General features: G+C 41.4%; 1 protein-coding gene across 1 annotated transcript in view; it reads left to right on the top strand.

Moving 5' to 3' along the window:
- The window catches only part of LOC137425426 (AF4/FMR2 family member 3), a 232,478-nt gene that overhangs the window by 120,981 nt on the left and 84,902 nt on the right, over positions 1-26,595 (top strand). Inside the window, exons 5-11 of the mRNA XM_078776641.1 lie at positions 5,088-5,129; positions 8,502-8,597; positions 9,149-9,173; positions 12,190-12,244; positions 14,384-14,435; positions 14,754-14,791; positions 24,516-24,581. Of these exons, the coding sequence (XP_078632767.1) occupies positions 5,088-5,129; positions 8,502-8,597; positions 9,149-9,173; positions 12,190-12,244; positions 14,384-14,435; positions 14,754-14,791; positions 24,516-24,581 (374 nt within the window). The remainder of the gene's footprint in view (positions 1-5,087; positions 5,130-8,501; positions 8,598-9,148; positions 9,174-12,189; positions 12,245-14,383; positions 14,436-14,753; positions 14,792-24,515; positions 24,582-26,595) is intronic.

Below are 26,595 nucleotides of genomic sequence, written 5' to 3'. Positions count from 1 at the left end.
AGAAATATTCATAAATTAATTAAAAATGAAATGAAGAAATGTCTTGAGTCAATAAGTATTCAACCCCTTAGCTATGACATTCCAAATTAAGCTCAGGTGCATGCAATTTGATCATCCTTGAGATATCTCTACAACTTTATTGGAGTCCACCTGTGGCCAATTCAATTGATTGGACATAGAAAGAAACACACCTTTCTATATAAGGTCCCATAGTTGAAAGTGCATGTCAGAGCAGAAACTCTATCATTAAGACCAAGGAACTGTCCATAGAACTCCGAGATAGAATTGTGAGGAGGCATAGATCCGGGGAAGGGTATAAACCAATTTCTAGAGTGTTGAAAGTTCCCAAGAGCACAGTGAGCTCCATCATTAGGAAATGGAAAGAATATGGAACTACAAAGACTCTTCCTAGAGCTGGACGTTTGACCAAACTGAGCAACCGGGCAAGAAGGACCTTGGCCAGGGAGGTGACCAAGAACCCAATGACCATTTTAACAGAACTAGAGTTCATTGGCTGAGATAGGAGAACTTGCCGGAAGGACAACAGTATTTGCAGCACATCACAAATAGAGGCAAATATAGATGTGGCCAGATGGAAAACACTTTTGAGAAAAAAAAGCACATGACAGCACACCTGGAGTTTGCAAAAAGGCACGAGAAAGACTCTGAGAGCATTAGGCAAAAGATTATGTGGTCTTATGAGACGAAAATTTAACTCTGGCCTGAATGCAAAGTGCTACGTCTGGCAGAAACCAAGCATAGCTCATCACCCCTCTAACACCATCCCAACTGTGAAACATGGTGGTTGCAGCATCATGCTATGCGGATGCTTTTTAGCAGCAGTGACTGAGAGACTTGTAAGGATCGAGTGAACAATGAATGGAGGCAAATACAGGCAAATCCTTGATGAGAACCTGCTTCAGAGTGCCAAAGACGATGGTCTTTGGCAAAGATTTACATTCCAACAGGAGCATACAGCCAAAGCAACACTGGAATGACTTCAGTTCAAGAACATGAAAGATCTTGAGTGGCCCAGCCAAAGCCCAGACTTGAATCCCATCGAGAATGTGGAAAGACTTGAAGATTGCTGTTCACCGATGCTCCCCATCCAACTTGACAGAGCTGGAGCAAATCTACAAGCAAGAATGGGAGAAACTCTCCAAATCCAGATGTGTAAAGCTGATACAGACATACCCAAGACTCAAAGCTGTAAATGTGCCAAACGTGCTTCTACGAAGTATTGACTCAGGAGGTTAAATACTTATGTAAATTAGATATTTCTGTATTTCATTTTTATTTTAGTTTGTAAAATAAAAAAAATTAAAATCCACGTTGACCTCATGGGGTATTATCTGTAGATCAGTGACAAAAATATCAAATTTAATTGGATTTTAAAATTCAGGCTGCAACACAACAAAATGTGAAAAAAGTCAAGGGGTGTGAATACTTTCTGAAGGCACTGTATATTACACGAAAGACGAAGGACAATAGGAAACATCTTTCTTTTTCTCTGATATGAATTCCAAAGACATTAAACGACGATGAACAAATCAAAAGTTTTAAAATTTGAACTTGGGATTCCAGAACCACGAGTCTTGACATCAAATGGGAATGCTAAAAATGGGCATATTCAATGTAAGGCTTGAGGTGCAGATTGCATTGTTCAATCCAACTGCTACTCATTTGATATATTTGTATACACGGTCTAGGCTTGTGGAAGAGCTAGGACACAGAACAAACTAGAACGCCACTCAGTAGAGCGCATACTCCCGCCGTGGGTCAAGTTGGAATAGTACGATTTCACAAAAGTTTGAGGGAGTAGTTCAGTGACAACACAAGACAAGACACTGCACAGATATATATTTAGAATATATAGAAGATAATGTTAAAATAAAAAGGCAATTTCACTTACATTTTCGGATTCAGCGTTCAATTCTATATGAGTGAGTGTATTTTGAGGCATGTGTGACTTCAAATAAAATTGTAAGCCAGGAAAACGTTCGTTTCATTCCTTAGGGATACAACATGTAAAACTGGTCCAAACGTCAAAACAAAACTCGCTCATTTTAGGTCGGACAAGCTAATGTGACCACTCATTCTTCTGGGAAGAATCCCGTGCACATGCTGGTCACACTTATAAGTTATAACTCACCTAAGTCTTTATAAGTTCATCAAATACTGACACCGCGAATGACATTTGCTTTTTGAGGTAAATTTGATTTGAGGCATTTGTAAATTTGAGGCATTTGAGGTAAATACTAAATGTTGATATCTCTTTTGAGGTTAAAAAAAAATAAAACAGTTTTAAAGCATTATACGTATCAAACGATACATTTAATGAAACGGGCAAACCGAATACACACGTTGGTGGTTTTAAAATGACAGAATATGTCTTTATTAGAAAAGAAAAAAAGAGAACCTTGTAGACGACGCTGCCAACAAAATACACCGCTCTAACGCATAACCACGAGTTTAAATTACATTTACAACAAATATGAAAACTATTTTCATATCACAATGTTAAATATAGAATTATATAGAAGATAATGTTAAAAAAAAATGAGCCCTATCTTCCAATGGTAAAAAAATCCTTCAAAAAATTCCTGGATCCGGAATAATATCCTGAGCTTCACCAAAAACTAATCAATTCTTCCTTATCCCAAGGGCAATCATCCCACCAACCTTCATCCAAATCCGTTCAGAACTTTTCCAGATATCTTGTTCACAAACACACGAACACACACACACACACACACACACACACACACACACACACACACACACAGACACGATCGAATGCATTACTCCCTCACGGGAGTAATCAGGGAACAACAGGAGAAAGGGGGAAACGCCAACAGCAGGGCAGAGGGAGGAAGTCGACGGAGACAGACAGCCAGTGGATGCAGGTAACAATGAGGGATAAGGTAGAATGCAGGGTGTGGACAAGATGGATACATAAACAAAATTTTGGCAGGGGTGTGGGTAGCTTAACGGGTGTAGAAAAGCCATGGTTTTGGGTGGGGGATGACTTGAGATGGTTGTGAACAGCTGTCTTGAAGACCTGGAGGGAAGAATGAGATTGAAGAGAGTGTGGAAGGTTTCTCACTGCTTATTGCAATTGTTGCATTAACATTTCTTCATGAGAACTTTTTTTGTCATACAGTCATGTGAAAAAGTAAGTACACCCCATGTAAAGTTTTGACTTTTTCAACATAGTTCCACAAACAGCTATTTGATCTTAATTTCAACAATATTGATAGATAAAGGTGATATAATATAACAAATATCATGAAAGATTTACATTTTGTAGTTAATTGTATAATTTAAATAAACATAAATGCAAATTTCGCATGTGGAAAAAGTAAGTACACCCCTACATTTATCACTTCAAATACCTAAAATTAGAATCAGGTGCACCAGCTCAGGTGCAAATGATTAGAACATCATTAGAGAGGATCTTGGAAGAACCTGTCTTAATTTAACATCAGACATTTAGTTTGGTTTGCTCTTTGTTGTTTAAGTGTGCGGCATCACCATGCTTAAATCAAAAGAGCTCTCTGAGGCCTTCAGAAAGAAGGTTATAGATGCTTACGAGTCTGGGAAGGGATTTAAAAAGATCTCCAAACAATTTGAAATCAATCATTCGACTGTCCGGAAGATCATCTACAAGTGGAGAAGATTCCAAACAACTGTCAAGTTGTTCAGGCCAGGCCGCCCCAGCAAGTTCAGCCCGAAAGCAGACCGCAAGATGCTGAAAGAAGTCTCTAAGAACCCCAGAATGTCATCACGGGACCTACAGGTAGCTCTTGCCACTGTTGATGTCAAAGTGCACGATGTACCATTAGATAGAGGCTGCACAAATTTGATCTACATGGGAGGTGTGCCAGGAGGAAACCTTTGCTGTCCATCAAGAACATCAGGGCAAGACTAAAGTTTGGCAATGAACACCTAGGCAAAACCCGCACTTCTGGAACAATGTGCTCTGGACAGATGGGTCAAAGGTTGAGCTATTTGGCCACAGTACCAGAAGACGTGTTTGGCGAAAACCAAAGACAGCATTTGATCACAAAAACCTGATACCAACTGTAAAGCATGGTGGTGGAAATATTATGGTTTGGGGCAGCTTTGCTGCATCAGGGCCTGGGCAGTTCACCATTATAGAATCCACTATGAATTCTTCATTGTACCAGAGGGTGCTTGAGGATAATGTGAGGCCATCGGTCGGAAAGTTGAAGTTCAACCGAAGGTGGACCTTGCAACATGACAATGACCCTAAACATACCAGTAAATCCACCAAGGAATGGCTGAAAAGAAAGAAATGGAGGGTTCTGGAATGGCCAAGTCAAAGCCCAGATCTAAATCCCATCGAGATGTTGTGGGGGATTTGAAACGAGCTGTGCATGCAAGAAACCCCTCAAACATCGCACAGCTGAAAGAATTCTGCATGGAGGAGTGGGCAAAAATTTCTCCCAGTCGATGTCAGAGACTGGTAGACAGTTATAAGAAACGCCTACTTGAGGTTGTTTCTGCCAAAGAGGGCAATACCACCTATTAGAGCCAAGGGTGTACTTACTTTTTCCACATGTGAAATTTGCGTTCATGTTTATTTAAATTATACAATGGTCTACAAAATGTAAATGTTTCATGATATTTGTTATATTATATCACCTTTATCTATCAATATTGTTGAAATGAAGATAAAATCGCTGTATGTTGAAATTTGTTGAAAAAGTCCAAATTTTACTTGGGATGTACCTACTTTTACACGTGACTGTATATTCTCTACTCTACATATTAACGCTTTCTTCTCAAATTCAATATAATTCTGACACTGATTTATTGCAGGACGCACATTTATATTCCTCATGAAAATTGTAACAAAGGAAAATTTTGGAGATGATGTAATCAGTCGAAGAAGAGATATTAATAATTGTTCACATTGTTTTATTATCCCTGTTTAGTTATTTTTTCTGATTTGGGAAGAAAATCCACTTTCACATTATTTCAGTCATTGCAGCACACTGTCGCACAAAATGCTGAGAGATTGAAGCATATTAACTCACTGCTCTTTTGTACATTTTCTACAGATTGGGTTTTTTAATACAGACTGTGTGGAGAACATTTTGAGGGTGAGTCATGTATTCTTTTATCTTCTGCTCTCAGAGCACACAGTTTGAAATATCGCAAACCTTTTTGGTAAAATTACTATTTTTCACTTTGAAACAGTGAGGGAAGAAAGTTTGTAATTTTTCACATGATCAAGATTGGAACTTTAATACATGGTGATGGATTTTTTGGGTTACTCAGGTAGCGAGGCTCTGTTGTCATGTATGATAAATGTTTTAACATGTATCCATGAGCATATTTGGGTTGCTCGTATAATGAGTCAATCTGGAACAGTATTTAAATCCACAATACCATACTACAATGATTGACAGATGTGGAGCTTGGAATGCGCGTGCACATTTTCCCCAAATTTACTCCTGTGTCGTGCCATCTTTCCAGAGAGCTTGATGGGCCTAAAGAGGGCTTCCTTCTTTCCAGAGTCCTCCTTCTGTGTTGAAGTTCCTTCTCGGGGAACTCATATTATTTTTACAATATAGTTGTGCTTGCTATTTGTTCAGAGCAGACCGACATTGCTTTTCTAAATGAAAATTTAATTTATGCTTTTTAGACTTAGGTGAAAATATGGAGTAATATTGTCCTGGGAGCACACATGCTGAGCCTTCAGCAACGACTCTAAGTCAAATCAAGTCGGTCTGGAAGGGAGTTAATTACCCCAGAATTGGCACATTTTATTATAACTTGAATTCATCCCAACCCACCGAGAGTGGCTCTATTTCATACATATTGACATCGAGAGAATTGCAGTTCTCCCCTCATCCCTCTCCCCCCAGGACTATGGTATAATTTTACGGAGTACAACCTCCAGTTGTCAACTCATTCCGCACAGTCGTTCAGGGGTGCATATACATCATACAAACATTCATTGAATCATTGTACCTGGTATGGTTAGACCTGCCAAGATTGATCCAACATTTGGAAATTTCACCATTTAATGTGGCCTCAATTTAGAAGGAAGTGTGTGAAGTATATTTGATCAGAAAATACAAAATTTGTGCATGTTGCAATAAAAGCTGTATATTTCCCCAAATAAATAAGAAGTAATCGAACGACATTCTGTAGAGTGCGTACCTCCACTAGGCTGAACAGGCTACATTTTGTATCCACTGATAGGCCGGATCTGCACCCGAATCTTAACCAAAATCTATTCAGCTTGTTCTTGTTACCTACCCAACTCATTCACCAATTTTTGTTATAATTCATGTACAACCTTTTGAAACATTGTGCTGTATATCGTTTTTGGCCACATCTTTTATTAGTGAAGAATGACTTCTTTTTTTTTAATTCTCGCATCTGGCTCCAGATCCCAATCTTCATCAAAATCGAAACAATTCGTCTTTGGCACACAACCAACCTGTCTACTAAGTTTCCTCCAAATCCATCCATAACTTTTTGAGATATCGTACAAAAAGACAGACAGACAGACAGACAAACAGAGAGACAGGGGTGAAAACATAACCTCCATCCACCTTCAGAGGCAGGGGTATGAATACACATACATACATACATACATACATACATACATACATACATACATACATACATACATACAGTCACGTGAAAAAGTAAGTACACCCCATGTAAAGTTTGGACTTTTTCAACATATTTCAACATACAGCTATTTGATCTTCATTTCAACAATATTGATAGATAATGGTGATATAATATAACAAATATCATGAAACATTTACATCTTGTAGTCCATTGTATAATTTAAATAAACATAAATGCAAATTTCGCATGTGGAAAAAGTAAGTACACCCTTGGCTCTAATAGGTGGTATTGACCCCTTTGGCAGAAACAACCCCAAGTAGGCGTTTCTTATAAATATCTACCAGTCTCAGACATCGACTGGGAGAAATTTTTGCCCACTCCTCCATGCAGAATTCTTTCAGCTGTGCGATGTTTGAGGGGTTTCTTGCATGCACAGCTCGTTTCAATTCCCCCACAACATCTCGATGGGATTTAGATCCGGGCTTTGACTTGGCCATTCCAGAACCCTCCATTTCTTTCTTTTCAGCCATTCCTTGGTGGATCTACTGGTATGTTTAGGGTCATTGTCATGTTGAAAGGTCCACCTTCGGTTGAGCTTCATCTTTCCGACAGATGGCCTCACATTATCCTCAAGCACCCTCTGGTGCAATGAAGAATTCATAGTGGATTATATGATGGTGAGCTGCCCAGGCCCTGATGCAGCAAAGCTGCCCCAAACCATAATATTTCCACCACCATGCTTTACAGTTGGTATCAGGTTCTTGTAGTCAAATGCTGTCTTTGGTTTTCGCCAAACATGTCTTCTGGTACTGTGGCCAAATCGCTCTTCCTTTGACTCATCTGTCCAGAGCACATTGTTCCAGAAGTGCTGGTCTTTGCCGAGGTGTTCATTGGCAAACTTTAGTCTTGCCCTGATGTTCTTTCTGAACAGCAAAGGTTTCCTCCTGGCACACCTCCCATGTAGATCAAATTTGTGCAGCCTCTTTCTAATGGTAGACTCGTGCACTTTGACATCAACAGTGGCAAGAGCTACCTGTCGGTCCCGTGATGACATTCTGGGGTTCTTCGAGACTTCTTTAAGCATCTTGCGGTCTGCTCTCGGGCTGAACTTCCTGAGGCGGCCTGGCCTGAACAAGTTGGCAGTTGTTTGGAATCTTCTCCACTTGTAGTTGATCTTCCGGACAGTCGAATGATTGATTTCAAATTGTTTGGAGATCTTCTTTTTAAATCCCTTCCCAGACTCGTAGGCATCTATAACCTTCTTTCTGAAGGCCTCAGAGAGCTCTTTTGATCTAGGCATGGTGATGCCGCACACTTCAACAACAAAGAGCAAACCAAACTAAATGTCTGAAGTTTAAATAAGACAGGTTTTTTTTTTTGTTTTTTTTTTTTGTATACTGAATCGAGGCTCGTGGAAGAGCTAAAAGGTTCTTCCAAGATCCTCTCCAACGATGTTCTAATCATTTGCACCTGAGCTGTTGCACCTGATTCTAATGAGGGTCAAAACTTTCTCAAACTTTACATGGGATGTCAAAACTTTACATGGGATGTACTTACTTTTTCACATGACTGTACATACATACATATACATACATACATACATACACACATGCATACATACACACATGCATACATACACTAAAAATTATTGCACTTTTTTCCCCCAAATTGGCTGACCACTTGTGTGTAGCACCAACATGTGATCCTTACTCGGACACAATACACGTGTAAATTAAAAAGGAGGTTAATGACAAAGTCTGTGTATTACAGTAGTATCGATCAAATCGTGTTTTCTTGTTTTCCTGACGTTTTCAACTCCCATTCTCTCCCATTTCACCACCTCTTTGCCTTCAACTTTCATTCACATTCCCCTTCTTTGCTAGGAAATGACCCACTCCTGGCCACCTCTACTCGCAGCACTCCCAAGTGCCAGCAGCTCACAGTCCAGCAAGCTTTCTCATTCACAGTTGCCAACCAAGGTGAGCTATTTTACTTCAGCCCCAGATGATTTATTCAGGGCTAAGAAATAACTTCTCCATAAGCAAAGCCGAATTTCCTACTGCAAGGAATTGAAGGTTTTATTCCCCCCCCCCCACCCCCCCCCCCCCCCCACTCCCCCAACCCCCCCCCCATTTGTGGTGGTAGTAGTAGTCATAGTTTGTTGGGGTTTTTTTCCACATACAGTAATTTGAAAAGCATAAAATCTTTCTTCCTCAACTTCCTAAAGGAAGGTCTTCAAACTTTGCAAAGTCATCTTCATTTGAGATGTTAGAGCATGTTGCAGTTTCTCATCCATCCTTAGCGTTATTCAGGGCAAAAGCGACAGGGCTATATCCATACACCTATTCACACAAATTGTGCAAGAGCAATTGAAACGGGGTCTTGCATCCAGGTCAAGTCAGTTCATGCAGTAGATGTGTACAGGTGTAGGATTTTCTCGATTTAGTTTTCATTTCAAACCAACAGTGTTCACCAGTTTTTTGTGGAAATGAATCAAAAACAAATTATTCTTCACGTACTTATTTTGCAGGAAAATCACCTGAACTCCAGACACAGTAAGTCAACAGTTCATCAAAACTTGCAAAAATTTGTTTGTAATGTTTGAAACATTATATTTATCATACTGTTGTCGTACTGTATCCAATAACTCTAATTTCAACACCAATAGTGATGTTTATGGACATATTGCCAATTTAGGTATCCTGAAATGGAAAGCGTCTTGCCATAAATGCAGACAATCTGTTGCATCCTGATAAATCCCGATCCATTCCTTCCTGTCTCTTCTGCTTTTACCCCCACTGCACCTATCCTTGCTCCAAAGCCCCTACTGCCCCTACTTCCGCTATCGGCACCTCTGTGACCAGCCCCCCACCCACGCTTGCACCACCATAGCCTATGTCCACAACACGACTCCCACCCTCGCACCATGACCATCCCCATACCATCCATCCACACACTGTCCAACATCCCTCCTTTCCATCTCGTTTCCAACAGAGGCTTATGCTCAAATCTCATAGATCTCTTGCTTCAGGTGGTTGAACTATTGCCAGGTGTTATCTGTCTCAAATAAACTTTTCTTCCACAGGATGTCACAGACCCAATGCTCTCTCTGGTTACATTTTGCATCAATTTGACAGACCCAATGCTCTCTGGGGGCAATTTTGCATTCAACATCAGAAGCTCCCTTTCCAATAGTCTCTATACAATCCTAACCAACTTCCTCCTCTTAGGCCCCTATATAATATCTCTGGATCTATGTCTCTCTCTCTGTGGCAATGTCCTGGTTTAATGTGCGGTCTCGCATGGCCTGCTCAACCAACTGTGATCATTCTGTGTATGAAGCTCTCTCAGGCAACTTTGACTCTGTTATATCTTTCCGCAACCCAACTCTTTCCATAAACTGCATTGGCTTAATCTGTTACCATTCCTACTGAGTTGCTGTTGGTTCTCACACACTGCTGTCCACGATGGTGCAAGCAAGGTCTCATCTAAACAGTTTGATTCCTAGCCCATATTTCCCAAAATATCGCCTTCTCTTTACTGTACTTGACCATGTCAAACATTCTTTCCAACCTATCATATTTTCCTTTGCTCCCCTTGCCTCCTCAGATCAATTACTCCTGAAAATGTCTGTATCCTAGTGGTCTTCAGCGATCCACTAAAGTACCTCACTGTTGAGCAGTTTAATCAGGTAGAATGGTCTGGCTTTCAGGCTACAATCATTTTGAGCGACAATGCATGGGACCCATTTCTCAACAAAGTACACTCTCTATTCCTTTCTCAACAAGGTACTCTCTCTATTCCATAAGTTCATACATTCATGCCTCCATATATCCTGTCTGATATCTCTTCCCTGGCTCAACATTTCATGCATGATGCAATTGCCAGAAAGAAGGTTGTATTCTCATTCTGAAAAGCCAATTCCATTCAAGAGATTCCAAAAAGCTTATGACTGTTGTTTCCATCCTCATATGCACCAGGCATTAGCCAAAAGCATAAACGAGGTCGCAACTCACAAGTATTTTGCCATCCACAAAAAAATTGGTGGAAGGAGGTCATGTCTGTTTCTGGAATGTACGTACTGCTCATCTGTTCCTTCACTCTTGAAGGATGTCGTCATGATGGATACTTCTCATGCCAGGCTGATTTCCTTTGCAGAAAAGGCCAAGGTTCCAAATCCCTCTTTTCCTCTACCCGGCATCCGACACAATCTGCCTTCTCTCCTCTTTTAACTGAAAATATCCAACAGCATGTGGATACATTTCTGGTCTCTTGACTCCTCCACTGCACTGATCCTAATGATATCAATACCTTATCTACATCAGGACTTTTGTACTAGACATCTACCATGAGTTTGATTCTGTCCTTCCTCCTCAGTTTATAACTGTACACAGCCGTCAGCCAGATTGTCATATAATACGGCTCCTAACTGTGGACTGCTCTTGCTGCTTCTCATTTTTCCCCTGTGAGCTCCTGGAATCAAAGGCCCTCCATATCTTTGGAATCTACACCAGGAAGTTGAGTCTCCCGGCCTGTTTCTTGGTGGAGAGGTTGGATGTGTGACAAGGAAGAATTTATTCGATTTTGATGAAGATCTGGATCTGGATCCAAGAATTTTAAAAAGTGATTCTTCACCATTGGGTGATAGGACTAAAAACGATATAGTATCTAGCATGATATCTAAAAAGGTTATGGATGTATTCGGATGAAACTTGATGGACATGTTGGGTGTGGGACAAGGATGAATTGATTCGATTTTTGATGAAGATCCAAATCCAGATCCGGATGCATTAAAAAATATATATTTGGATAGATGGGGCCAAGAACGATATATAACATGATATTTAAAAAAAGTTATGGCTGAGTTATGACAAAACTAGGTGGACGAGTTGGTTAGGTGACAAGAACAAGCTGATTTGATTTTGTTTGAATTCCAGATCAAGATCCAGCCTATCAGTGGTATACAAAACGTAAACTGTTCAGCGTGGCAGACGTATGTGCTCTACCGAATGCTCTTCTAGGTCCACCTGTTCTCTTATCTCCCTGCCCAACCACAACTTCACCAAATTGCAAATGTTCTGCCAGAAATCCTTTCCTTGTTACCTCCACCCAGTTCAAGCTCAACGTTCATGTCCATTCTTTGACATGTACTCCCTTTTCTCGAATGTGGAACTCTCTTCCTGAGTCAGTTATCGTGGATTTTTCCTTGCAAGATTTGATATGTTGTGCCCTCTGCTACCAACTGGTTTCTCCCATTTTCACTACCGAGCAACACTACACTTGAGACCCTCATGCTCTCCGCAGGCTTCTTCTATAATTCCTTTCCTTAAGTGCTATGATGCATGTTTGTTGTCCATGTACTGATTTCCTTGATTCAATGGGCCCTGTTGTTCTGCTTTTCCATGAGCCGCAATTCCTGCAACAACAGAAACATACATTCTGCAAAACTTGAGACAGTTGATGTCTACCGTGATTTAGATGGATATGGCCTCTAACTTTCACCATCGATAGTGACTGGTGCACAACCTATTTATGTGGTTTGTAATCTAATCAGTGTGCTGTGTTCTGCAGAGCGTGGCGGCAATCTAACCAAAGAGCCAGCTTGGGAAACAGATGTCGATAAATCGTAAGAATAATTCCACTGTTTTGTCTCTCTCTCTCTCCCTCTCTCTCTCTCTCTCTCTCTCTCTCTCTCTCTCTCTAGCTGTTCGTCTGGAAAACTTAGAGGTTTCAAGCTATGTTCTGTGCACCCATGGAGTGTGTTAGGATTGTTTAGGCGTATCAGTGGTGATTATTTCATTTTTTTGGTGATTGGAGGTTCTCTGGTTTGCCCATACTGTGGTGAAATGAGATGCTTGTTTTAAATGCATTTACATAAATGGCAATATTACCTACAACTTCCTGTTTACTGCCTCGCCAACACAGCTCCAATGGGACAAGTGATAAATATCTTCATAATGCAAAGTTTGATGGAGAATTAATTGAATAATACACAAGCAGATGTGGCATATTTAGTGTATAAGAACTTGAATGATTATTATTCAAAATGATGGAACATGAAATTGCACACTTCTAACTGTAACTCTTACATGCTGTCTTGTTTATTTCCATGAAATTACACAAATTCATTTGACATGCCCAACATCCTGGGATACGAGTTTACCCGTATAAGTTGTTACATCTTAAAAATAATGTCAGAGATCATTTTTTGCAAAAAGGTGCTTTCAAAAAGTCCCCATGGGGATGTGGAGAAATGTTTTGGATTAGAATCTTTTTTAGGATTATTTAAGAGTTGAAAGTTAAGATTGGTCACAGAATGGAATTTTTAGCCTTTAATGTTAATGTTTCAACCAATCCAGACAAGACCTGGCACACATATTTCGGTATCGCAACCCCTACAGGCTAAAGCAAATAAACGTTGTTCTGGTGTCTTCTTTTCAAATCTACAGAAGTCGAATTGCAAAATCAAAGTTCATTGCAAAATTAGTGTTTCTGGCCTATCAAACATTTATATTTAAACAAATGCCGATAAGACTTGGCACACTTACCTTACCACAACCCCTTCAGACGAAAGCAGGTAGACATTGGTCTGGTTGCTTTATTTATAAATTTGGCAAAGTCTAATGTGTTCCAATATAGGTGGTGAATGATGGATGTACCTTGGGGTGTTGTAGAAATGTTTTTGCAAATTACATCATGCTTGGCCTGGATATATATTTTCGCTGTAAAAGTGTTTTTCTCTGCAACTGCTTATCTGATTGATTTTAATTTTTTTTTATATAGGAGGGACTCTCGATGGAGAATACTTTATTGATAACTCTGATGTCATAGGTTATATGGTATGGCAGCCATGTTGGATAAAAGGAAAAAACTGGACATCTTTTTGTTCAAAAATGAAAACAATTTCAACTTAGTATACGTCATGCATTACCCATGGGGTATATACAGAGTGATAACGATTATATCGTCGGTGAAGTGGTATATTCAGCCATATATACACAAAGAATTAAGTTAAGCACCCCCCCCCCCGTTTTTTTACAACCTCGCACATTACAAGTTTGTTGTCGTCAAAACAGTGTAATATACCCATGATATTGCTATATTTTCTGGAGAAGTGATATTATGGTCACATAAAAACATAACAATCATGCCGTTTTCAATATTTTATTCTGAATAATTTAAGGTGAAAATTTTTGGGAATTTTAGGCATATTTTCACCTCAATTTAAGTATGGAGCTATAGGTCCATCACGGACAGTGTGGATGACGTTTATGTTTTCTAACGTACAGTCATTGTTCTGAGAAGACCTCTAGCGATCTTTGCGTCAATAACGTGTGTAGGACCCACGTGATCGGATCACTGACTCAACCCTACGTCTCATAGACCCTGTAAGCCGTCGTATGCGTTGCTGTGGCAGGTTGTTCCATTCCCGATGTAATGCACGTTCCAATTCATCCAGATTGGCTATTGGAGGGACCATCTTCGCAATTTGTCGTCCCAACATGTCCCAAACGTGCTCGAGGGGGTTCAGGTTCAGGACAGGATTAGGGGGTGCTTAACTTAATTCTTTGTGTAGGGGTGCTTAACTTAATTCTTTGTGTATATAATTGGTTGTATCAAAATCCTTGTCCGAAAATCTGAAACTTTATCTATCTGATCTACGACCTAATGTGAGTGAAGAATTAAATTTATGACGTCATCGGTCACGTGGTCTGGTGGTCATATTGGATTGTCACTGTTATAATGTTGTGCACATTGCTTGCAGTTTTCTTGAAGATGATCTAAAGTTGAGCAGTGATGAGGATGAGATTACACAGGTGTGTTTCACATACGTAAACAAAACGTACGTGTCTGGCCAAGGCACAGCAACCAACTGCAGACTCCTTCTAAAGTAATGCTTTGCTTTCTGAAACAATGCTGCATTGTTTTATAGAAAGCAAGCGCTAAGATAAATGATTATTTCTGTAATGCCTACACGTGTGCACATGCATATGTTTGTATGTTGAATTCCCATTGCTTTAGGTTACATATAGTTGTTTTTGTTTTGATCAAGCTAATTGGTCCGACGAGACGTGCACATGTAAGTGAAAATCTCTTTAAAAATTTTTTTCAATCTGTTTGCTTTCCTCACATAGGTGCTGGAACAAGTCTCGCCATTCTGCAGCCCTTTTCGGTAAGAAGCAACAAGGAGGGATATGGAACTGGGTTTGTGTTAAAGCTTGTAAGACTGAAAAGTATTGCATCTCTGAATAAGTTGAACACACCCATTCTCTCCATTGAACTAACAAAAAAAGGTAGGTACCAGCACTCTGGTAATGAGGCTAGAGGTTCAACGACCAGATACAATTCTAAAATCAAGGGAGGTGCAAAGCGCGCCCCTCCCTTTATATGGGATCGTTTCTCGGTATGCAGCTTTGACATGGGGACTGAAAAGAATTTTCTCGGCTTCTACTGGACGAAATCGGCTGCAAATTTCAGAAGTAAATGTTTTGCACATCGAGGTAATATGTTCCAAATTTCAGCAACGTCCGTTTCCACATTCTTGAGTTATATTTAGAAAACCCTCAAATTCACGTTGGTGTTAGTTAGTTAGTTAGTCAGTCCGTCCATCCTTCCGTCTGTCCACCCAAAATGTGTGGGCACTCATATCTCAAAGGCTATACATTAAAACTAGCTGAAACTTAGAATATGCATCAGCCAATACATCTAATTAATGGCTTTCAAAACAAATTCCACTTAAGTGCCATAGTTTCTGCTTTAAAATGAAATATATTGTTACGGGTCGCAGACAGATGTTATATCGACCGAGCGGTGGTGTATTACCGCGACCTAACAGGATCCCCGACTCACCCGATTCACCCAGACATTGGCCGGATCGCACCGCAGCTAGTCAATAGGGAAAAGACAAAGGCGACACGGATGTGAAGAAGAAGAAGAAGAAGACAAAAAGGTTGGAAATACTACTGAATTTATTGACTATTTACACACATAAGCAAAAAGAAAGCAGTCACGTTTATTTACAAGCACATAAGACGCAGGTGACACAGGGAAAATACTAGCTTATACAGACTTAATTAACCCAGGACAGAACAAACAGAACAAACTCACGTACCCAAGAAGGGTGGAAAGGCAGGAGGTGGATGGCTGGAGGGAGAGGAAAGTCCAAGGGGGTCCTGCAGCTCAACCGGCGCGTTTAGCAGCCGCCGTTCCTTTACGGCCCTGCTCCAAACCGCCGTTCAGGCCCCCACGCTGCTGTTGTGGCTGCTGTGTACGTCGCGTGCTTTGCCAGGCCTTGTCCGACTTGTCTGGTCCAAACCCTCAACTCGTTCTTGGTCCACTCACTCTTTACCACCGACTCCTCACCGCAACCAACGCAACCAACTGACCACCACCACCGACTCTCTCTCTTGGTGACCAACTCAACCAACTGACCACCGACTCCACTGACTGACTCCTCACGACTCTCCCCTGGCAACCGACTCACGACTCACTTGCGTGCGCGCTTTTATAACGCCTCCGGCGATTAAGCCGCCGGCCTTCAGGACACGCCCATCGGGGTGCTCACCTCGGCCCTGGTTGGTCGCGCGACCCTCTGGCTCCGCCCTTGATGACGACGGGCGGGCACGCCTTTCTTCTCCGATTCGAGCACATGGTCAATGGTGGTTATTGGAGGGGAGGTAATTCGGCAATCGAGGCCCGGCAATGACGGAAGGGGGTGTAAAAGGAAATGGAGATTTTGGGGATGGGAAGGAAAGGGGATCTATTCTCTTTCACTGGTGCAATGGAGTACTTTAATTAATGGGAGACACAGCCTTACTCTAAAACACAGAATAAGAGATAACTATCAACAGGGGTATTCTATTATTTGGCTGATGTGTATGCTTGTGGACTAATTATGGGATGCCCTTTCACCTTTACACAGCTCCGGAGGTAGGGGGGCGCAGAATAAACAATAATAATAGTACAGCACACAATCAAAAAATATACAGTCCTCATCTCCGCAACAATATATATATATATATATATATATATATATATATATATATATATATATACATATACATATATATATATATATATATATATATATATATATATATATATGTATATATAGGTGCCAATTTTGATTTATACAGCTGCATGAAGAAGTAAGTCCAGCATGCACACGAGATTTTTTGAATGTCCCTTCTTTTCTATTGTTTGGCATTTTCTACAAGCTATGGAATGTCCCTTCTTTTCTATACTTTGCCACATGGCACACACCATATATAAAGGGGCCTTTTCTATGCACATGGCATTTTCCCCAAAAATTCGAGTCGGCAACCTTGGCAGTTTTTAATCGCTCAACCCACGTGGTGCAAAGAACATTTCTTTCTAACATTAGAAAAAATGAAATTAAGACAAGACAACATCCTGAAAAACAATATTAATTAGAACAGTGTGACTGTGTTGCCAAAATGCCTCCGCATAGTCACACAACGGGTAGATGCCATCACTCTGCATATGTATGGGTAGGGGATCATGTTTGTGAAGTTTTGTGTTGATCGGATAAGGTTCGTTTTTCTATCCAAGATGGCTGCCAAAGCACGTGACCTATGACATCATCATTTTCAAACTATATGCAACAGTGGTGTTAGATTATATTTGTAAAATTTCGCATTGATAAGGTGAGCGGTTTCAGATATATAATTATTTAATATTTTCCTTCAATTCAATATGGCTGCCAAACCATGTGACCTATGATGTCATTAATTTAAAGGGCCACAGACACAGAAAATCATGTTTGGTTTAATTAATAGATATTGCTTCACTTAACACTTAATCGTCCTTTTTTTTGAATAAATATCACTCGATTGTCCCCCGCCACCCAAAAAACGACGATTTGATTGCTCATGTGACTGGCTACGTCATCGAGGGAATTTTTGTTGCTGCTGGTAGTTTTTAGCTGGTAGTGGAGTCCCGCCCCTAAAATCGTGATGTTCATTCATGATGTCACCTGTGTGATGTAATCGAGGGAAAGGTTTCTCAGCACGCAATGATAACTGCCTGACCAAGAATCTTCTGATAGTCAAAATCATTATTAAAAACTACCAGCAGAAACAAAAAATTCCCTCGAGGATGTAGCCAGTCACATGAGCAATCAAATCGCCGTTTTTTGGGTGGCGGGGGCCAATCGAGTGATATTTATTCAATAAAAAGGACGATGAAGTGTTAAGTGAAGCAATACCTATTAATTAAACCAAACATGATTTTCTGTGTCTGTGGCCCTTTAATATTTCAATACAAATGGGTCATAGATCATGTGCATGCAATTTCAGATTTTTAGGATAAGGAATTCGATTAAAACATTTTTGGCTGGTATACCACTTAACCTATGATGTCATCATTATCATGCTTTTATTCCCCATTGGGAGTACTTGACAATGTGCCAAGTTTCAAATTTTTCCATTCAGCGGTTTCCGAGAAATAATTTTTTAATTATTTGCTTTTAATCGAAGATGTCTGCCATACCACGTGACCTATGACGTCACCCTTATCATCAAAACATTCTGCATGGGTGTCACTCCTTACCCTGAAAGTTCAATTTCAATCGGACATATTGTTGCTGAAAAAACCGAGGTTTAGCCCGTACGGACGTACGGTCAACCCGAAAACATATAATGCCTCCGGCGACTTTGTCGGCGGAGGCATAAAAATATTAAGAACATGTAAACAAAACGAAACACTCGTCTTTCTTAACTTGCATCATCCTGTTCTAAGCACAACAGACTGATCTAAGCACAGTTGACTGTGATATGCTGTATTATATTCGACTATGGGACAACAACAACAACAACATGCATTTTAAGGCCATGTTCCCTGCTAGAGCGGGGGTTAGCCTTGCGGTCCCCATGACAATCTTCTCCATTTTGCCCTATTTTCTGCATCTCTCCTTGTTAACCCCCTTGCCCGCATTTCTTCTTCCACCATCTTTAGCCAAGGCTTTCTCGGTCTTCCCCGTCCTCTACTTCCTTCTACATTAACTTCCATCACTCTTCTCAACCAGTCACTTTCATCCTTCCTCAATACATGACCAAACCATCTCAACCTCTTCCTCTTCACAGCATCAATCACAGGCAATATTCCCATCATCTTTCGCAATTCATCATTTGTCTTCCTCTCTCTCAACGATACTCCACACATCCATCGAACCATTCGCATTTCCACCCTTTCCAGCCTTCGTTGCTGCTCTACGTTCATTACCCATGTCTCGCTCCCATAAATCATAACACTTCTCACACATGCAGCACACACCTTTCCCTTCAGCTTCAGCGACACTCTCCTCCTCATCAGCACGCCACTCAGTTCCCGAAACTTCTTCCATGCACATCTCACTCGAGCAACCGTTGCCGAGTCTGATCCACCTTCTCCATTCAGCATGTCTCCGAGGTAGCAAAATGTTTTCACACATTCCAGCTTCACGCCGTCTCCAAGATCCAACTCAACATTTCCTCCATCTGCAGCTCCCTCTGTGCACACCTTACATTTGAATGTAGCTGCCACACTGGTTAATGACCCTCTCAGACCACTACATTTTTGATGAACCCACTCAGCACACATTGTACATTGAATGGAGTTCACTCCGACACCCTTCCTGCACACAGCACACGGCCACTTCCCAGTTCTTTCCACCTCACCACATGCTTTACCACTTGCCATCACCTTTGTCTTTCCGATATTCACCTTCAGACCTTTTGTCTCCATACATTCCTTCCACTTGTTCATCTTTTCCTTCAGTCCATCCATACTTTCCGCAATCAACACCAGATCATCTGCATACAAGAACTCCCACGGTAAACCCTCCTTTACGGTCTGAGCCAGCACCTCCATCACAGCTACAAATAGTAGTGGACTTAGTACCGACCCCTGATGCACTCCCACCTTCACCTCAAACTCACCACTGTTCCCGTCCTTCGTCCTTACAGCTGTGCGTGCTCTTTTGTACATTGCCATCACTACTCTGATCAACCATTCCTCCACTCCTAACTTCCTCAATGCCCATGTCAATACTTTGCGTGGAACCCTATCGAATGCTTTCTCCAGATCAACAAACCCAAAAAACAACTTCTTCCTCTTATCCATGTACTTCTCCTGCAACTGCCTCACAATGAAAAGCGCATCTGTCGTTCCTCTTCCTGGCATAAATCCAAACTGCATTTCGTCGATCTTCACTTTCTTCCTTATCCTCCTCTCCAACACCCTTTCCAATACCTTCATTCCATGCTCCAATAACTTTATCGCTCGGTACGAGCCACACTCCAGAGGGTCACCTTTCCCCTTGTATAGAGGGACGAGGGTACTCAGTTCCCAATCCACTGGAATGCGGCCTTCTTTCACCACCAGATTACAGATCTCTGTCATTCTCTTCACACCCCAACTTCCTGCTGCCATCAACATATCTCCCACAACTCCCGTCGGCCCTCCCGCTTTTCCACTCTTCATTGCTTTTATCGCTTCCTCAACTTCCTTCTCAGTTATCTTCTCTGCCGGTCCTAAAACTGGGTTACTCTCTATGTTGCCATCCCATTCATTCTCTGTATTCAACAGCATTTCCATATATCTTTTCCATCTTCCTTTAATTCCATCTGGGTCGACAACGATTTGTCCCACTTCATCCTTCAAGCAACTCACCCCCATCACTTCACACCTCTCTTTCGCTATGTGCTTTGCAATCCTGAATACTGCGTTCTGACCCTCTTCCGAATCCAAGCGTTCTCCGAACATTTTCCTACATGCCTCCTGCGCCTTTGCTACCTCTTTCTTTGCAGCCTTCCTGGCTGCCTTATAACTTTCATGCTCTGCTGTTTCTGCTCCCGTACCCTTCGCCTTCTGCCACTCTTTGAACTTCTTCCTCTTCTCGTCAATCCTCTTTCCAACCTCAACATCCCACCACCATGTTTCCGAGTGCCTCGGTGGTCCTTTTGTCCATCCACATACCTCACCAACGGCTCCCAACAGACTAGCTTTCATTGACATCCAACCACTTTCAAGCTCAACCACATCATCCTCTACCCTACTCAGCCTCTCTTTTAATGCCTCCCTTACTGTCACCTCTTTCAACCTCCACACCTTCATTCTCGGTTGGTACTTCACCCGCCGAGCTCTCCTCGCACCTTTCACCCTTATGTCGCAGACAACCAAGTGGTGCTGTGAAACAGCCTCCTCCCCCGGGATCACCTTTGTGTCCCGGAGGTGCCCCCTATCTCGCCGACGCACCATCAGGTAGTCAACGGTTGTCGTCGACCCACCTGACGTGTATGTAACAAGCTTATTGTCCTCTTTCTGGAACTGAGTATTACAAATCAACAAATCAGCTCCATCAGCAAACTCCAAAATCCTTTCACCTTCTCCATTTCTCACACCATATCCGTAACCCCCATGAACTCCCTCAAAACCATCCATACTCCTTCCCACATGTCCATTCAGGTCTCCTCCCACCACAACAACTTCCTCATCTTTCACGTTTTCCATCAGCTTCTCTATCGCACACCAGAACTTGTCCTTCTCTTCATCGCTTCGACCAACCTGCGGAGCATATCCCGAGATGACGTTCACCAAGAGCTTTCCAATCATCATTTTCACCATCATCAACCTATCACTCACTCTAGTCACACTCACCACACTGTCTACAAACTCCTCAGAAAACAGGACACCAACACCATTCATGCCCTCCGGGCACCCTTGCCACACAAACTTGTATTTCTGTCCCTGCCTACCCTTCACCATTCTCACACCACTTCCCTTCCATCTCGTCTCTTGCACACAACATATGTCCACTCTTCTTCTTACCAATACTTCCACCACTTCTCCTGATCTCCCTGTCATTGTCCCCACATTCCATGTCCCAAACCTCAGAAACCGATCTCCACTTCGGGCTGCACCCTGCCCATATGTACTTGTGATTGTCATGGTTCTCTTTTTGAGGCAATGTTTTTTATGGCCGGATGCCCTTCCTGACGCCAACCCTCTTAGTCGTCTCTTACGACACGCAGGGATACGGTGTACCTATTCTGACCAGGGTACACACTGGGAAACGTTTAAAACATGTAAATTCTGGGGAGGGGGGGGGGGCGTCAGCATCACGGCTGCGGTTTAAACATATTCCAACAATATCCAAACAGAACGATGAAAAAACAATCCGGGAAAAGTCTCCAAGCGAGAACGTGGATTTGAGAAAGAAGGAGCAGAGACGGAAGAAAACGAGATACAGGGGGCGGGGCACAGGCCGAGACGAGGAGGAGAGCGAACAAGCACGTGTCCGGGAGGAGAGAAAGAATCAATATATAATTCTTTGTCTCAGGAGGTGAGGTGAGGGGGAGAAAACAAAATAAAAGAAACAAGCAATACAGCGAAGGAAATAACCCAAACCGACAAAACACCGACGGGGGGAGGGAAGCCCCAAGTCACCAGGCCGCGCACGAGGTACGACTCAGAAAACGATTAACTACACACAAGTTTGCACGAACCACAAACCAACACCAACTAGAAACACACAATAACACGTACACAGCAAAATAACCAGTGGAAATTTGACAAAGACAAGAATGGGAAAACACTCAAACTTCAATGCCGTGGAGAGCTCGAAGCACGCCTCACTCGCCCGAGGAACCGGAAGCTCAAAATCTATGGGACATTGGGACATTGGGACATTGGGACATTGTACTATGGGACTATGTACTATGGGACTATGGGACATTGTACAAAAATCATTCCAGAAAGTAATCTGGGTAATCAATTAAATTCTAATGAATTAAATAGTTGTATGGCTTGGCATAACAGCATTTAAATTGTTTCCCCTCACAAAACTTGTGCCATTTGGAGTAATTCTACCTCAAAGTTGGGAGTGATTTGTTTTGGGGAAGATATTGTGGGGGTGAGTTGGCTTACCCATTGTAAAATCATATGAAAGTCGTCCCCAATAATATCTTATTTTGAGCTTCCACCAACTCTAAATCGTTTTAAGCTAAAGAGTTTGTTTGGTAGCTTTGCGAGGTGGCACATCAATTATTTAACATTTTACTTGAAAAGATCAGCGGATGCCGTATGTTGTTAACAGTGCAATGTACATGTATCATTGTGAACAGCATACCTTTACAAGTTTACATTGATTAAAAAATCAAATGAAACAAAAAAAATGAATCCATATATTCTGGCTCTGCTTCTGAATCACCAAGGTCACTTTCATTTTCAAAGTTGTCAACTTGACCAGAAACATTGCAGCATCTCTCTTGACTAAACTCAGATCAGTGAAGGAAATACCATTTTCTAGGCATGTAAACTTGAATGTAAATCTGTGCATTTACTGTGCCTACATCTACCAGAGCAGTTTGCAAGTTCTAAAACACTCTCTGGAGCTGGTGGAAGGTTTGTCCAATGTATTGTCAGTTGCCAACCCTCTCATATAGGTGTTGGGTATGATGGCATCTGCTCAAGGGTCAGCTGGTATATTGCAGCCTTGTAATATGCCCTCTGGTTATGTTTGCAGAGAGAATCTCTATTTGGTGCCATAACCAACTCGGATTTAGCCAAGCAGAACATGTTCTATCTGGCCTTGTTAACTTTTGTACAATCATACTGTGCATACATTAATACAACCAAACTTCTCTAGCACTTCCATCATGTCTTCAAAAAATTTCCAGGTACTACCCAGTTGCTATAATACTTCATGGATGCAGATTCTTCAATAGGAGTTTCAGAGCCACCTTTGTGCCTTTACCTAAGAAAGCACTGACACTATTGCAACACGTATGTTAAGTAATGTAGCGTAATTGGGGTAGTACTGGCTTTGCTCCCAATACTGTTGCGAATGGCTCCCATATCCAGTGTGCGGAAGTTCGCCCGTCTTCTTCTGTGAAGCAATACCCGGCTGTATAGTATTTTCTTCGCCATTGAAATCCCAACGATTATTGACCTACTACACTAGCCTGTTATCATAATCATGTGCGTGTGCACCCACACACACTGCTCTTTCCCAGGAAGGATAGAGCCAAGAGAAGACAGAGGATGCGTGACTTGAAAGAAGGCGGTAGAATACAGATAGACCACCAATCTGTCTGTTATGCGAAAGTAACAGGCCAAGACACTCAGCTTTGTCATTGGAGAACCCAATAATTCTGAGAGCCTTGCTTCCCACGGCATCAAGTCGGGCATGGTGTGAGGCAGGGGCACCAGCCCAAAGGGCAGAGCAGTGCTCCATCAAGCTGCAAGTGAAGGCCTTGGAGGTTGCCAAAAGTTCAGATTGGCCAAGGAAAATACCTTGCACAAATAAAGATGCCAGGTCGGCTTAAATTTTTTATCTGCACTTACTAAACCTGGAGAGGAAATTTTCTATGACTTAGCATAAGTGCACATTCGGCCTCACAATATAAATAGAGTAATTGGTAAACATGGTTTAAAACCAACAAGTGCTTTTTTTTATTGATTACATTATTTATAACATTTTGTACAATTGAGAATGCATGAGATGCGATGCCTTACCTATAATCCCTGATGTCTGCTAAAATGATGCGATGTCTATATGCCTAATAAAATAATGGATATCACTAAATCAAAGTACCTATGTGTTCACTCGAATACATCTACATACTGCAGCAATGACTCAATATACATGTGTAGCCCTATAAAATCGCATGCACAATAAATTCTGTGCAACACCTTTTACAGACTCAGGTTGGGGGCATATAGTTCCAAATTCAACTTTCATAACCATGATTATTCCATACCAGTTAAACGATTTGCAAGTAATAAAAAATATTTCTTTCTTTACTCTTGACATTTCTCACATCAGCACAAAATAGTGCATTTCAGTAAGACTATCTTGCACTTTCAGAAGTCTTGTGTCATCCATTTTCTTTCAGCCACAGAGCAAGGCTTCAGCATTTTGACGAGAGCAGCTCCGGCGAGGATCACACGTGTGACATAAGGTGCCTGAGAGTTAAAAAAAAAATTATGTCCTCCTCCTCCTCCTTCCTTTGTCCACTCTAATTATATTTGGCCTGGATTTTCTTGTTGGTGTAAGTACTCATTGGTTCGTTTTTCCACCGCTTTTATGTTCTGTTAAAATCACGTGGTAACCCCAATTTATGATTGAAAAACTGTTGCATTGTTTTCATCTAAATATGCTTATTGTCTCAGTCCTATTGATCCCAGTTATGTGATCTATCATTTCAAGCCATTCATTACGGGCTCCAAATTTATCTGTAATTCCTGTCTTTAGAATCTGATGAGCATGCCATTTATTATTAAGTGCTTTATTTTTCCATGGCAGTTATTTGTGTTCCAGTGACTGGTTTGAGGTGGGTCATTCATAACCACTTTGATCAATGTATTTGGATTTGGTTGTTTTTAGATTTTTCACCATTTCGCATGCAATGCTTTTTCTTTCCGCAGCTTTTCTCGTTCATCCATCATTTTTTAATTCTACTAATTATGTTGGCAATGGCTTCTTTCAATATTCTCTTCCTTTTTCAGGTTTTAAGCATCTTTTCCTCACTTAATTATGCTTACTTTTTTCCAGAAATGCATCTACCATGTGTTATATTAATTTTAATCTTCTCCTTCACTTTCCTACACTACACTCCTACACTTTATTTTTATTTTTATGGAAGCTTGGTGTTGGCTTAGCGGTTAGGGTGCCGGCTTGGGATCCCAGGATCCTGGGTTCGAATCCCGGTCGATCGCTGAATTAACGCCAGGGGGGTTGACTCAGCCTGTCATCCTTCCGAGGTCGGCAAATTGAGTACCAGCTTGCTGGGATGAATGATCCCGGTGTGTACCTCGGTTTAGAATAAGTACACCGTATCCCTGCGCATCGTAAGAAGCGACTAAGGGTTGGTGCCAGGAAGGGCATCCGGCCATAAAAGCATTGCCTCAAACAGGGAACCATGATTGTCATGGGGCCCGCAAGGCTAACCCCTGCTCCAGCGGGGAAAATGGCCTTTAAAACGATCATTCATATTCATTCATTCTACACTTTTTATGGGCATAGGTAGTCTGTTAACATCTGCCTCTGGATGTAACATGCCATGGAGTGTCTTGTTTTTTTTTTGTTTTTTTTACCTCTGCCACCTAAGGTGGATGGAGGTTATGTTTTCACCCCTGTCTGTCTGTTTGTGAACAAGATATCTCAAAAAGTTGACAAAGGATTCAGACGAAATTTGGCGGAGAGGTTGGGTGCGTGACAAGGATGAAATGATTAGATTTTGGTGAAGATCCAGATTCGGATCCGGCTACTAGAATTTTTAAAAGTGATTCTTCACCATTGGGAGATAGGGCTAAAACCGATATATAGTATGATATCTCAAAAAGTTATAGACGGATTTGGATGAATCATGGTGGACGTGTGTGTGTGTGTGTGTGTGTGTGTGTGTGTGTGTGTGTGTGTGTGTGTGTGTGTGTGTGTGTGTGTGTGTGTGTGTGTGTGTGTGTGTGTGTCAAGGACGAAACTATTCGATTTTGGTGAAGATCTGAATATGGATTCGGATGTGAGAATTAATTAATTTTTGAAGTGATTCTTCACAATTAAGAGATCGGGCCAAAAACGATACATAGCATGATACTTCAAAAAGTTGTGGACTGATTATCACAAAACTTGGTGGATGAGTTGGGTAGGTGACAAGAACAAGCCGATTAGATTTTGGTTCTGGTCCAGATTCAGATCCGGCCCACAAGTGGGAAACAAAACATAAACTGTTCAGCCTGGCGGACGTATGCGCACTACCGAGTGCCGTTCTAGTTATAGGTATGTAGTTGTGCCGATTTCATAAAAGGTAAATTTGAAGGTGTCGCATGGTTCTTTATTTGAACTCTAATTGTCACTGCTTAGAAACCTTAATAGTTTCTTATTTTTTTGTCATACACCTCTTTCCTTTGTCTACTCTAATTATACTATTTGGCATGGATTTTCTCGTTGGTGTAAATGCTCAAGTCAAACGGAAA

This window comes from Myxine glutinosa, chromosome 4 (assembly GCF_964187855.1).
Source record: "Myxine glutinosa chromosome 4, kmMyxGlut1.1, whole genome shotgun sequence".
Taxonomy (NCBI): Eukaryota; Metazoa; Chordata; class Myxini; order Myxiniformes; family Myxinidae; genus Myxine; species Myxine glutinosa.
Note: the sequence above shows the minus strand (reverse complement) of the source record. Positions and strands in the feature narration are given on the sequence as shown.